General features: G+C 42.3%; 1 protein-coding gene and 1 gene segment (V, D, J or C); one reads left to right on the forward strand and one right to left on the reverse strand.

The window, feature by feature from the left end:
* LOC111956180 (teashirt homolog 1-like) overlaps positions 1–14827 on the reverse strand; it is a 445767-nt gene that overhangs the window by 104323 nt on the left and 326617 nt on the right. The window lies entirely within an intron of this gene.
* Positions 1–14827, forward strand: part of LOC111955925 (immunoglobulin kappa variable 3-15-like) — a 49577-nt gene that overhangs the window by 20898 nt on the left and 13852 nt on the right. The window contains 2 exon segments of the V gene segment in view: positions 6054–6125; positions 6285–6383. Of these exon segments, the coding sequence occupies positions 6074–6125; positions 6285–6383 (151 nt within the window).

Consider the following 14827-nt stretch of genomic DNA (forward strand, 5'->3'; position numbering starts at 1 on the left):
TACACAGAGCAGTGTCCCCAATCACTGCCCTGGGGCATTGGGATCATTGTTTAGACCAGAGGAAAGAGTGCCTCATACTGGCCCTCCAACACCACTTCCAGCAGCATCTGGTCTCCCATCCAGGGACTGACCAGGACCAACCCTGCTTAGCTTCAGAAGAAAGCCAGCAGTGGTATGCAGGGTGGTATGCTGCTGGCATACATTCAGAACTTGTTCAGAACTTTTTTTGATTATCCAGTCATTGGGGTTTCATACATTTAGCCATTCAGAGTCATTCATGCAAAATCAAAGTTTTTCGTGACATACCATGAGAACATTTCGTTGAGTCACCAATACATCAGATAAGAAGGCTCAACATTTAGTCATTTAACTACGATTTAATCCAATAGCAAAACAATACAATATGCACATTTCTAAACTGTTCTTTTTGAAATGCTGAATAGAAAGAATAGTAGATATAGTAATTTCCACACAATATTTGACTATAACTAAATGGCAGGATGTGAGCATGTTGGGAAATGCCAGTCTTACAGTTTTATCCTAATACAGTACATACTGTATGTAGGACAAATAATCAGAAAAAGGGTATTGTAAAGCAGTTGGCCGATGTAAAACTAGCACAGTGTTGTATGCCATTTCTGACCCATGCAACATTGTACAAGAACACCTTTTCTACTGATACAGTATCGCCTGTCTCTCTGCTTGAAATTCCTCCGTTTACAGTGTAGCAATGATATTCAGATAATGAGTGGAATATATTGTTATATACAACGCAGGTATTTCAGTCGTGCATTGTACACTACACTATCATTTCAAATGGTAGCACATAGTGATACTTTCCACTTTGTCCTATTGAAGTACGCTGGCTGATAGAGAATGATGATGTAGTATTTACAGCCACATCCATGTATGGTTAGGTTTTACCTTCCAACGTAAATTGACGTCAAATTGATACATTTATGAGGTCGAAATCTAGAAATGTTCAGTGTTCAGCAGTCATTAAACTATATAAGTACAATTAGGCGCTACATAATTTTGGTTCGGTAGTTTTCAGTTTTGAGAAGTTTGATTAAGTGATAGTTAATTGTATTGTTAACAAGTGACAAGAAAATCATATCAAAAGTAAGTGAATTTTGCAGTTTGAAAAGCAGATACGTACACTGAAGAACAAAAATATAAACGCACAACATGTAAAGGGTTGGTCCCATGTTTCATGAGCTGAAATAAAATATCTCAGAAAATGCACAAAGCTTATTTCTCTCAAATTTTGTGCACAAATGTGTTTACACACCTCTTAGTGAGCATTTATCCTTTTCCAAGATAATCCATCCACCTGACAGGTGCACCTTGTGCTGGGGACAATAAAAGGTCACTTTTATGCCAGTTTTGTGCCACAGATGTATAACAGTTTGACAGACCGTACAATTAGCATGCTGGCTGCAGGAATGTCCACCAGAGCTGTTGCCAGATAATGTAATGTTAATTTCTCTACCATAATCCGCCTCAATCGTCATTTTAGATAATTTGGTAGTAGAAATTGCGTTTTATCGATTGCAATTTGAATGCACAGAGATACTGTGAGGAGATCCGGAGGCCCATTGTCGTGCCATTTATCTGCCGCCATCACCTCATGTTTCAGCATGATAATGTGCTTAGAGTTTTGAAACATGAGCCATTTTGATGATCTGTTTAGATGTTTGTGCGTGGAGTTGTGAAAATGTACCACATTTGTGAAAATTGCACCAAAGTGATTGAAGAAAACTTAAGTAAAACACCCACTATACACYTCACCTAGACTGCCATTACACACTYTGGTCAGAGGAGGGCGACAGAGCTCCACTACTGTCCCTCATGAGAAGGTTTGAAGGAAATAGAGGCAGAAATWCTACTGTTCAYCTTCATTTACCTTCTCCTGGGACTGACAKCCACTGTTGAGGGACATCAAACACTGTGTGGGCGAGTCAAACTAGGCCCCATTTAATAAAAAGTTGTTACAATGTGTGGTTTGTCTATGATTTTAGTATTCTCAGATTGGATACACATTAGACTGCCTCCAAATTCTTCATACCTTTTCATAGGGGAAAGTTGTGGAGCTCTGTCACCCTCCTCTAACCACAGTGTGTAATGGCAGTCTGTGTGATGTTTTAAATTTTTATTTTATCTTTATTTAACTAGGCAAGTCAGTTAAGAAAAAAATCTTATTTTCAATGACGGCCTAGGAACAGTGGGATAACTGCCTTTTTCAGGGGCAGAATGACAGATTTTTTCCTTGTCAGCTCGGGGATTCAATCTTGCAACCTTTCAGTTACATGTCCAACGTTCTAACCACTAGGCTACCTGCCGTTTTCTTCAATCACTTTGGTTCAATTTTCASACGTATGTGGTACATTTTCACAACTCTAAGCACAAATATTTAAACAGATCATCAAAATGGCTCATGTTTCAAAACTCTAAGCACATTTTTAACTGACTGAGTACAACTGGAACACGCTGTCGTACACGGCGATCCAGAGCATCAAGATGGCAGCATCGCGACAAGCTCTTAGGAATCTTTGCAGTATTTCGTTTTTTTTATGTACTATTATTTGCTTAGGAAATGTTTTGTGTCATTACATATAGCCGTGAAGAACTATTGGATATTAGAGTGACATTACCTTACCAGAAGTACCAGCATTATGACCAGGAATACGACTTCCCTGGAACAGAWCCTTTGTTCGGCGGAGGAGAGGCCCTCGAGGCGGCCTGCTGATTCAATTTAGGAGGCGCGCACACCCCCCACCACTTCCGAGTATATTACTCGCTAATGTTCAGTCTTTGGATAACAAAGTCGATGAGCTTAGAGGAAGGGTTTCTTTCCAGAGAGACATTGGGGCCTGTAACATACTTTGTTTCACGGAAACATGGCTCTCTCAGGATACTCTGTCGGAGTCGGTAACGCCAGCAGGATTCTCACTACATCGCGCAGACAGGAATAAATATCTCTCCAGAAAGTAGAAGGGCGGTGGGGTGTGTTTCATGATTAACGGCTCATGGTGTAATTCTAGGAACGTACAGGAACTCAAGTCCTTTTTGTTCACCCGACCTAGAATACCTCACAATTATATGCCGACCATATAATCTCCCAAGAGAATTCTCCTCTCTCATTGCCACGGCTATTTACGTCCCACCTCAAGCCGATACCTCGACGGCCCTCAAAGAACTTCACTGGACTTTATGCAAATCGGAAACCATATATCCTGAGGCTGCATTTATTGTAGCTGGGGATTTTAACAAAGCACATCTGAAGACTAGGCTGCCGAAGTTCTATCAACATATCGACTGTACTACTCGCGCTGCTAAGACTCTCGACCATTGCTATTCAATCTTCCGGAATGCTTAAAAGGCCCTCCCCCGCCCTCCTTTCGGCAAATCTGACCACGACTCCTTCTTGCTCCTCCCGTCCTATAGGCAGAGACACAAYCAGGAAGTWCCCGTGCTTCYAACTATTCAATGCTGGTCTGACCAATTGGAATCCACTCTTCAGGATTGTTTTGATCACGTGGACTGGGATATGTTCCAGGTAGCTTGCGAAAATAATCTAGACGCATACACGGATACGMTGACTGAGTTTATAAGGAAGTGTATAGGASATGTAGTACCCACTGTGACTATTAAAARCTACCCTAACCAGAAACCGTGGATAGATGGTAGAATTCGTGCGAAACTGAAAGCYCAAACCTCCMCATTTAACCARGGCAAGGTGAATGGTAATGTGGCAGAATATAAAGAGTGTAATTATTCACTCCGCAAGGCAATCAAACAAGCTAAACGTCTGTATAGAGTTAAYGTGGAGTCGCAATTCAATGGCTCAGACATGAGACGTATGTGGCAGGGACTACAGACAATCACYGACTACAAAAGGAAAACCAGCCACGTCGCRGAGACCAACATCTTGCTTCCGGACAGGCTAAACACATTCTTTGAGGATAACATAGTGCCACCGACGCGGCCTGCTATCAAGGACTGTGGGCTCTCCTTCTCCGTGGACGATTTGAGTAAAKCATTTAAATGTGTTAACCCTCGCAAGGCTGCCAGCCCAGACGGCATCCSTAGCCGCGTCCTCAGAGAATGTGCAAACCAGCTGGCTGGTGTGTTTACAGGCATGTTCAATCTCTCCCTATCCCAGRCTGCTGTCCCCGATGGCCACCACTGTTCCTGTACCCAAGAAGGCAAAGGTAACTGAACTTAATGGCTATCGCCCCCTAGGCACTCACCTCTGTCATCATGGAGTGCTTTGAGAGACTTCAAGGATCATATCACCTCTACCTTACCTYACACCCTAGAKCCACTTCAATTTGCTTACCGCTCCAATAGATCCACAGACGATGCAATCGCCATCACTCTGTACTCTGCCCTATCCCATCTGGACAAGAGGAACACCAATGTAAGAATGCTGTTTATTGACTATAGCTCAGCATTCAACACCATAGTACCCTCCAAGCTCATCATTAAGCTAGAGGCCCTGGGTCTGAACCCCGCCCTGTGCAAKTGGGTGCTAGACTTTCTGACGGGCCGCCCCCAGCTGGTGAAGGTAGGAAACATCKCCTCTACTCCGCTGATCCCACAAGGGTGCGAGCTGAGCCCCCTCCTGAACTCCCTGTTCACCCATGACTGCGTGGCCAAGCACGCCTCCAACTCAATCATCAAGTTTGCAGACGACACAACAGTAGTAGGCTTGATAACCAATGATGACGAGACAGCCTACAGGGAGGAGATGAGGGCTCGGAGTGTGGTGTCTGGAAAACAACCTCTCATTCAACGTCAACAAAACAAAGGAGATGATTGTGGACTTCAGGAAACAGTAGAGGGTGCACCCCCCTATCTACATCGACGGGACCGCAGTGGAGAAGGTGGAAAGCTTCCAGTTCCTTGGCGTACACATCACTGACAAACTGAAATGGACCACCCACACAGACAGTGTGGTGAAGAAATCGCAACATAGCCTCTGCAACCTCAGGAGGCTAAAGACATTTGGCTTGTCACCTAAAACCCTCACAAACTTTTACAGATGCACAATTGAAAGTATCCTGTCAGGCTGTATCACTGCCTGGTACAGAAACTGCACCTCCCGCAACCACAAGGCTCTCCAGAGGGTGGTACGGTCTGCACAACACATTACCGGGGGCAAACTACCTGCCCTCCAGGATACCTACAGCACCTGATGTCACAGGAAGGCCAAAAAGATCATCAAGGAGATCAACCCGAGACACTGCTTGTTCACCCCGCTATCATCCAGAAGGCGAGGTCGGTACAGGTGCATCAAAGCAGGGACCGAGAGACTGAAAAACAGACTGTTAAAKAGCCATCACTTGCACATTAGAAGCTGCTGCCTATAGGCATAGACCAGAAATCACTGGCCACTTTAAGGAATGGAACGCTAGTCACTTTAATAATGTTTACAAATCTGGAATTACTCATTGAATATGTATAAACTGAATTCTATACTATTCTACGTTATTTTAGTCACTTAATGTTTACATAAGTGGCATTACTCATCTCATCTGTATATACTGTTTTCTATACTATTCTACGGTATCTCATTCACTTAATAATGTTTACATATCTTGCATTACTCATCTCATATGTATATACTGTATTTTATACTATTCTACTGTATCTTAGTCCGTTCCGCTCTGACATTGCTGTATGTATATAGTCTTAATTAATTCCTACTTAGATTTGTGTGTATTGGGTATATGTTGTGTAATTTGTTAGAAATTACTTGTTAGATATTACTGCACTGTCGGAGCTAGAAGCACAAGCATTTCGCTACACCCGCAATAACATCTGCTAATCACGTGTATGCGACCCAATTTTTAAAATTTGATTTTGATTGCATTTAGGCCTACTATTGGAAACTTGACTTATTTCATCTCTCTCTCTCTGTAATGTGCACGTGTGTGCACACACATACATTTGCATAAAATATGAGATATTTGCATATCTGTCCTGCCTCATTGCTCCACATACTTTTAAAACCCCAGTGWTGATCAGTGACTGTTCACTCCTTTCAGAGCCACTGACACGCAGCACAATGATGATGTCACTGATTCTACTGCTGGGAACACTGGGGCTCCTTGTTCAGGGTGAGAGACACTTTGACAACTGTGATTCATTATGGGTTTGGCTTCAGAGTTACACATTCATTAATTTAACATTTAGATTGATAGGCTATGCTTTACYATATGCTTGTTGTTGTGATAACCTTACTAATCAGCCTTTCTTCACTCTTGTTTATTTTTCAGAATCATCAGCAGATATAATTCTGACCCAGTCTCCTAAATCTCAGTCTGTTAGTCCAGGAGAGTCTGTCTCTATCACCTGTACAGCCAGTTCAAGTACTGGTAATTATCTCCAGTGGTACCTGCAGAAACCTGGAGAAGCTCCTAAACTCCTGGTTTATTCTGCTACAAACCGTCAGTCTGGGATTCCAGGTCGTTTCAGTGGGAGTGGATCTGGTAGTTCATTAACTCATTACACTCTGACCATCAGTGGAGTCCAGGCTGAAGATGCAGCAGATTACTACTGTCAGCAGGGTTACAGCTTTCCATTCACACAGCATTAGAACGTCGTACAAAAACCTCCCTCAGCTAAAGAGGAACTGCTCTGACTCAACAGCTGCAGAGCTACAGAGTCTCCAGTATTCTAAAGTACTCTAAACTCCAAATAATCTAAATATGAAACTACAATACAATAATGTAATTGGTTAGACTATGGATTATGATACTGTACATATCTCTCAATATATTAAGCAAACATTTTCAATCTTTGTTTACACACCAGGACCATTAAGGATACAGAGCTGTAGAAAATATTGTTTTTAAGGACATGTTGAACAAAATTCTGAATAGGTTTAGATTTTGTGCCCATTTCAGTACAGAATAGCATGAATGTTGAACCTGCCCAAACCCAACTTCCCAACTATTCATGCCCTACTCAACTTCTATACCCCTCCAACTCTGAGAGTGAATACAGTCATATCGATTGCATTCAAGAAGTACTATTTTGACATTAAGAGACAGTATATCTGTCACAAGTAAATGTAGTTCACGTAGCCATATAAAGACCTGAGAGTGAAGTCCCCAATTTGCATGTTATGCAAAGTCCAGCGTGAAGTCTGGTTTCCCCAGCCCTAGTCAGCCCTAGTCAGACACACACAGCTGCCCCAGTCCCAGAGGGTTTGAGGCTGGGAGATTGTGAGCTGTGGTGGGGTTGAAACTCAGATTTGGATGAGCAGGGTAACACTCCCAGAATAGAGCAGTACCATGGCCAGGTGTTTACCTGTCCCCAGAGTGTTCCTTTGAGCTTGGAGCAATTGGCTTCAGTATTGGCAACATCCAGAGCCATATATTTAGAGTTAGGCCAACTTTTAGAATTTGTAATATTGTTCTAATTAAGTGATAATGCTTGGGAAGCCGGTGTTTGGAGGATATTTTGGCACTAGTGTTGTTAGGGCCGAGATGAAGTTGAGATAACAATGCTGTGTAACTGTAATATTCAGTTACATAGCATTGTTTAAATATCCCCCATGTAATGTTAATGGGGAGCTACTATGCCTGCCACAGAATGTTGAAGTGTCATGTAAATACATCATAATGCAGAAACCTCAATGTCCTATTTAATACATGGTTCTGGTAACATCATAAAGACTGGGGAGTCTAGAGAACATGGCTTCAGTATTAGTATCACTGTAGATATCCTTTTGACTGGTATTATATTTGGCCCAATCAGCCAAGCTTTCATGGAGAGAGGTTCATTAACTGAAATGTATCAGTAACATTATTTTCCATGGCAGAGCTCTCCATTTCCTATAGTCCACGACCAGCTCCTGTGTCTTGCTCACATTGAGAGAGAGGTTGTTGTCCTGGCACCACACTGCCAAGTCTCTGACATCCTCCCTATAGGCTGTTTCATCGTTGTCGGTCATCAGGCCTACCACTGTTGTGTCGTCATCATACTTACTGATAGTGTTGAAGTCATGCCCAGCCATGCAGTCGTGGGTGAACAGGGAGTACAGAAGGGGACTAAGCATGCACCCCCAAGGGGCCCCAGTGTTGGGGAGCGTGGCAGATGTGTTGTTACCTAACCTTACCACCTGTTGGCGGACAGTCAGAAAGTCCAGGATCCAGTTGCAGAGGGACGTGTTTAGTCCCAGGGTGAGGAGCTTTGTGGGCACTATGGTGTTGAACGCTGTGCTGTAGTCAATGAACAGCATTCTCACATAGGTGTTCCTTTTGTCCAGGTGCGAAAGGGCAGTGTGGAGTGCGATTGATATTGCGTCATCTGTGGATCTCTTGGGGCGTAATGCGAGTTGGAGTGGGTCTAGGGTTTCTGGCATGATCGTGTAGATGTGAGCCATGACCAGCCTTTCAAAGCACTTCATGGCTACCGACCTGAGTGCTACAGGGCGGGAATCATTCAGGCAGGTTAACTTCGCTTTCTTGGGCGCAGGGACTATGGTGGTGTGTTTGAAACATATTGGTATTACAGATTCAGCCAGGGAGAGGTTGAAAATGTCAGTGAAGACACTTGGTCCACGCATGCTTTGAGTACACGTTCTGGTAATCCGTCTGGCCCGCGGCTTTGTGAATGTTGACCTGTCTAAAGGTCTTGCTCACATCGGCTACCGAGAGCGTGATCACACAGTCGTTCGGAATAGCTGGTGCTCTCATGCAAGCTTCAGTGTTGCTTGCCTCGAAGCGAGCATAAAAGGCATTTAGCTCGTCTGGTAGGCTCCCGTCACTGGGCAGCTCACGGCTGGGTTTCCCTTTGTAGTCCGTAATAGTTTTCGGGCCCTGCCACATCCGACAAGCATCAGAACCGGTGTAGTAGGATTCAATCTTAGTCCTGTATTGACACTTGATGTTTGATGGTTCGTCTGAGGGCATAGCGGGATTTCTTATAAGTGTCCGGATTAGTGTCCCGCTCCTTGAAAGCGGCAGCTTTAGCCTTTAGCTCGGTGCGGATGTTGCCTGTAATCCATGGCTTCTGGTCATAAAGATCAACATGTCTAATGGTAAAACTCATTAAATAATGATATCCAGGCAAACAATTTAAAGATTGAACATCTTTATTATCTCAACATGTCAGAACCAACAGCATTAAAGCAATAAGGCACGTGATACATGTGATATGAAATCCAAACAGATCTATTTGACATCAGAATCAGATATATATTCTGTTGTTTGTTCCACTATGATAAAAGCTCCAGCTGGAGGAAGGATTCCTACCCAGGATCCAGCCCAGCATTAGACCAGTGTGCCTGTATTGCTGGAACAAAAAGAAGGAGAGGTGCAGTATAAAAGCCACGGTATAAAAGTGATAATTCGGKGGTCTGTGTTCTCTGGAAAATAATACAACTCCATAAAAGGTACGTTCCACTCCACTAGCGTATCGTGAAAGACACCATCCAAGTCATTCATTATTGTCCATAGAACACGTAGCCCTTCGTTGATTATCCCTTAATCACACCTTGTAGCACAACAAAATGTGGAAAAAGTCACACAAGTCCACATTTGATCATAGTTATTGATAAAAAGATCAGTCAGCAGTATTTGTCAAAGGTGGCACCCTTACAGGACCAGGTAAAGAGTCCCCCCACCTCCTATTCTCCCTAGTAACTGGTTCCTTCTCGGGTGCACCACGGAGCAAACACATGCTAGGCAGGATGCTACATACTCTCGTGTGTACAAACAATATCATTAGTGGTGGAGAGAGAGAGTGTCGAGTGAAACACACAGCGGTAGATTTTATTTTAGCTGCTGGTGATGGGCAGGACTAGCAGGAGGTAGGTTTGTAAATGGATTTGATCAAGCTATGTAGCCTATTGATTCCTTCTTGGTGAATAAATCATGTTTTGTTTCTTTGTTATACTAGCCACTTAGCAATGTTATTAAGTTGGCTTTAGCTAGCCAGCTGGATAGGTTCTCAATCTCCCAACCACATAATTAGCTACCAAGTAAGAGTAGCTTGTCTAAATATCTTTGCTGGCATGCCTGCTGTCAAGGTTGCTAAACTTTAGAAAATGCTTTAATTCTTGGCTTATGATACTATAGGCTACATGATGACTCCAATGCTTCACACAGACATCTGTGGCATTGTGTTGTGTGACAAAACTGCACATTTTAGAGTGGCCTTTTATTGTCCCCAGCACAAGGTGCACCTGTGTAATGATCATGCTGTTTAATCAGCTTCTTGATGTCACACCGGTCGGGTGGATGGATTATCTTGCCAAAGGAGAAATGCTCACTAACAGGAATGTAAACAAATTGGTAACACAAAATTTGAGAGAATTAAGCTTTTTGTGCGTTTAGAAAAGTTCTGGGATCTTTTATTTCAGCTCATTAAATTTTGTTCAGTATACATAGAATTAGGCATAATGATTATGGCTCTAGATTACAGGAAAAAGCTGATTCAGGTGTTTMAAAAATGCTCCATTTCCTCACATACTTCATGCCCCGTCTAAAATAATTGGTGCCGGAGACAGTAGAGTCAGAGATAATGTTAAGCCCGTAGAGAATGACGACATCATCTCTTGGTGAGGATGATGGTCATGGAGCTAATAGTGTTCCTCTGTGGAGGAAGGCCTGCTCTGGTGATGCTGGGAAACACTAGCAATAACATGACTCTCTTCAGTCTGTGCTGCTGCTCACCTCCAGCTGCTACTGGAACGGTAATTAATGCCATTTACTGAAGCAGACACTTCTATCCAAAGCGACTTACAGCCATGCGTGTTTCAAAAGGTGGAAAATGACAGGTTCTTTTGGATCTGGGTTGAGCAGGCAGAGTGAAGTAGAGACCAACCACAAAACCCCCAGTCTCAACATTAAATAAATAATTGGGCATTGTTTACAAGTTCACATTTTCAGCATAATGCCCATAATGCAACACACTTTGGAAAACGTGAACAATGATGGTCATGGTCTTGATGAAACTGGTCCGCTCGAACGCGCTCATTTCCTGTCTTCTGCATTGTCAGCCTAGAACGAATAGATTGGTCTAGATTCACTGTGACGASTATTGACAGACCCACCCATCCACATTGTATAGTCATCAGAGGATCTGATCGAGATCATACAGACTCAATGAGACTTGATAAGGATTGGGGATTCTGGTTGGAAWGAATGGACTGGCTGTTTGAGATGMTGACAGTTACTGTAAAAGGTTGAGGTTTCAACTGACAAAAGATAATATTTGGACAGTGAAACTAACTCAATCATGAAATAAAGGAGAGAAGAAATTGAGGGATAGAAGAATGAAAGGTCAATGAAGAGATGAAGGYAGAATGTCGGTAGGCTATATATGAGAACTGATAGTCMCTTCCCACTCTTRATACAAATGAACAGTTATTGTCAATAGCTTCCCAAATTAAYATAACATAAGATAGCAGTCATCATGGTAGATTTATGCTGGAATCTGTGGCAGGGAGGACATTTAAAGCGCAATCATTGGTTCTTATGGTTCACCACTAACACAAAAATCCCTCTCTCTCGCTCGCTGGCTTGCACACACAGACACACAGACACACGCACACACACACACTCAGCTCAGCTCATTAGAAGGAAGCTGATCAGAAGCAGTTATCCAATATCAGTTTCCTTATTATCACTCTATGACAAGACATCAAGAGAAGAGAACAAACTTGCGAGGATTTCAAGCAGACTCTGTTTTCTAGTGTACAAACGTTTTTAAGCCGAGAAACAAAGAATTAGATGTCTACTGTCTTCCAGATCTCTTATCTTATTCTTTCACTGACCATGGATAACCTCAACTCCTCTAACATCTCCAGCTTGGACCCKACCTCCAAGATTTAGAGCATTGTCCTGGMGCTGTGCTGTGCACTGGGCCTCCCTGGTAACATAACTGTCATTGTGGTCATACTGCGCCACTCACTCCAACGCCCCAACTTTACTCTGTGCCTTATGCTGAACCTGGCGTCCTCCGACATCCCGTGCCTGACCAAGGTGCTTGTGTCGATCTATACTCTCCTGCACGGCTGGACTCTGGGCCATGTAGCCTGCAAGCTAGCCACCTTCCTGCTATCCCTCAGCCTGTACACTAACGTGCTAACGGTCACTCTATTCTGTGTCCAGCGCTACATCCAGGTGCTATACCCGCAGATGTGGAACCAGCTGGGGCGCAAGGGGGAGGTGGTGCTCCTCTTGGCCCTGTGGGGGTTCACATGCGGCCTGACGTGACCTCTCCCCGCCGTGACCTCTCACGAAGTGCGTGATGAGTGATGCCGACACAKYGGCTCCGATGCTGAAAGASTAGCGGTCCTCGTCTTGGAGACCCTTCTGGAGTCCATGGTCCCGTTCTCTATGCTGGTCACGTCCTACTGCTTCCTCCACCGGTGGGTGAACCAGACTGCGCTGTTCAGCAGTGCCAWGTTGACGRGGCTGGTCACCAGTGTGGTGGTTGCATTCTTCATRCTCTGGATCCCTGTGAGCTAACCCTCACTCTACCCATAACAAAACCCCTTAACCCCAACCGCAACAAATTAGGGTTCTCCCAAAAATAAAACATTTTAAAGTGTTTTTGCTTGGTTTTTAGAGCAGCCAATTTAGCTATTTTGTCCTCAATAAAACCCACATTTTGGGTTGCTGACTCTGGGTCTGTATAGCCTACTTTCTATGTATCCATATGGCAGCCTAGATTTGTTATTTTGGTGACCTATCTCCCTTCAAGCTTGACCTCTATTGGTCAAATCCTAAATTGTAATGCTTTTGTCAGCTTTCAAATGCATAAATAAATACACTTTATTTCACAAATACATTGATTTGTTGTTAGAGTACATGTACTTCTGCTTTGGTTCAGAGGAGCTCCAACTTCCCATAAAGTGTTAAACTACTTCAAAATCTTGACAGGTATTTTAGCATTGAGCACAATGGAGAAACACTCTGGATGTATGTAACAACATTTCTGGCTAAATAGATCAATAAAAGCATGCATTTCATACCTTACACCACTCTGATGCCCAACATGGGTTCAACAATGGCCGTTTCAGTTTGAACTCCAACAAGAAGTAACCAACACTGCCAAGCATTTTGCATCATCATGATGATGTGGCTGGAGACACATTTTTGTTAAAAAGTCCAATACTTTGACAACTTGACTACTGACACTCAAACATTTTGGGACTGTATCAACAGTGGGCTAATGAAATAAATAATATATATATATATTTTGAGTGAAGTTCCCCTTTAAGTAAAACACCCACTCTACACATCATACAGACTGCCATTATGTACTGTGGTCAGAGGAGGGTGACAGTCTGAAGGAGACAAAATCAGCTATTCTACTTTTTAAAGGGGAAATCAGCAGTTGCTTCATCTATTTTTGGACTCATAAATGAATTAAATGTTCCCATTGATTCTTAAAGAGTATACTGTAACTTACAAATGCCTCATGAGCTTAGTTTAACTGTTGTACCCCATCAGAACGGAAAATAGAAGCTTGTTGTATTCCACTATATAGCCAACATTTTTTCATTTTATTATAATTTTGGTATCATGAATGGTCAGTCCTTTCTCCTTTCTCCAGCCACATCCCTCAGCTTTTTACRGAAACAGGAGAGTAGAAAACTTTTTGTGATTGTTTCAACTGCTGATTTCCGCTTTAAGCTTCATTTACCTTCTGAGACTGACAACCACTTTTGAGAGACATCAACCACGGTGTAAGTGGATCAAACTAGGCCTCATTTAAGATAACTTGTTATGGCTGTGCAAGCCGATATCGTACACTATGAAACATCCCCCCACCCCCACACTGATTAGCATCGCAGCATAGCGTCACAATTAAAGTAGACATCAAATTCAATCACAAGTAAAACAGATGAAAGATACAGATCTTGTGAATAAACCCATCATTTCTGTTTTTAAAAAAGTTTACAGGAAGGACACAAATGTAAATCTATTAGCTAACCACTTAGCAAAAATACACCATTTTCTTTGCCACATTTTTCTCTCCACACTAGCTATCATACATTCGGCAAAATAAAGATATTGATAGCCACTAACCAGAAACCTCATCAGATGACAGTCTGATAACATATTTATTGTATAGGATAGGTTTGTTAGAAAATGTGCATATTTCAGGTAGAAATCATAGTTTACAATTGCACCACCATCACAACTCGACTAGAATTACTACAGAAGACAACGTGTTTTACCAATTCTCATCATAAAACATTTCATAAAAATATACAGCTACAGCAATGGAAGACACAGATCTTGTGAATTCAGACAATATTCAGATGTTCTAAGTGTTTTACAGCGAAAAACAAATAAATCGTATATTAGCATACCAAATATGCAAACGTTACCCAGCATGAATTCAAGCCAAAGAGAGCGATATCGTATATTCGCCAAAATATATAATTTTTTCACTACTCAGAATTCTTTCCGATGACATCCTGTAACATCATATTACAACATACATATGAGTTTGTCGAAAATGTGCATATTTAGCCATAAAAAACCGTGGTATACAATGAAAAAGTAGCAAAACAAGCCTGGAAATGTCGGTCGCCATTTCAGAGTGATCTAGTATTCAATAGCTAATCATTATAACTTTAAAAAATACAGGGTTAGACGGAATCGAAAGAAAATAGTTTTTAATGCAATCGCTGAATTACATTTCTAAAATTATCTCTACTGTGCAATACAGGGTTGCCAAGCAGAGCTATACCAACAAAATGGCGAATATGTCGTTTAAAATTTTTCGACAAACCGATTTATCATATTAAATTTTTTACTGTGAGGTGACTTCCATCAGAATCTGGCAATGT

Source organism: Salvelinus sp. IW2-2015, linkage group LG31, assembly GCF_002910315.2.
Source record: "Salvelinus sp. IW2-2015 linkage group LG31, ASM291031v2, whole genome shotgun sequence".
Classification (NCBI taxonomy): domain Eukaryota; kingdom Metazoa; phylum Chordata; class Actinopteri; order Salmoniformes; family Salmonidae; genus Salvelinus; species Salvelinus sp. IW2-2015.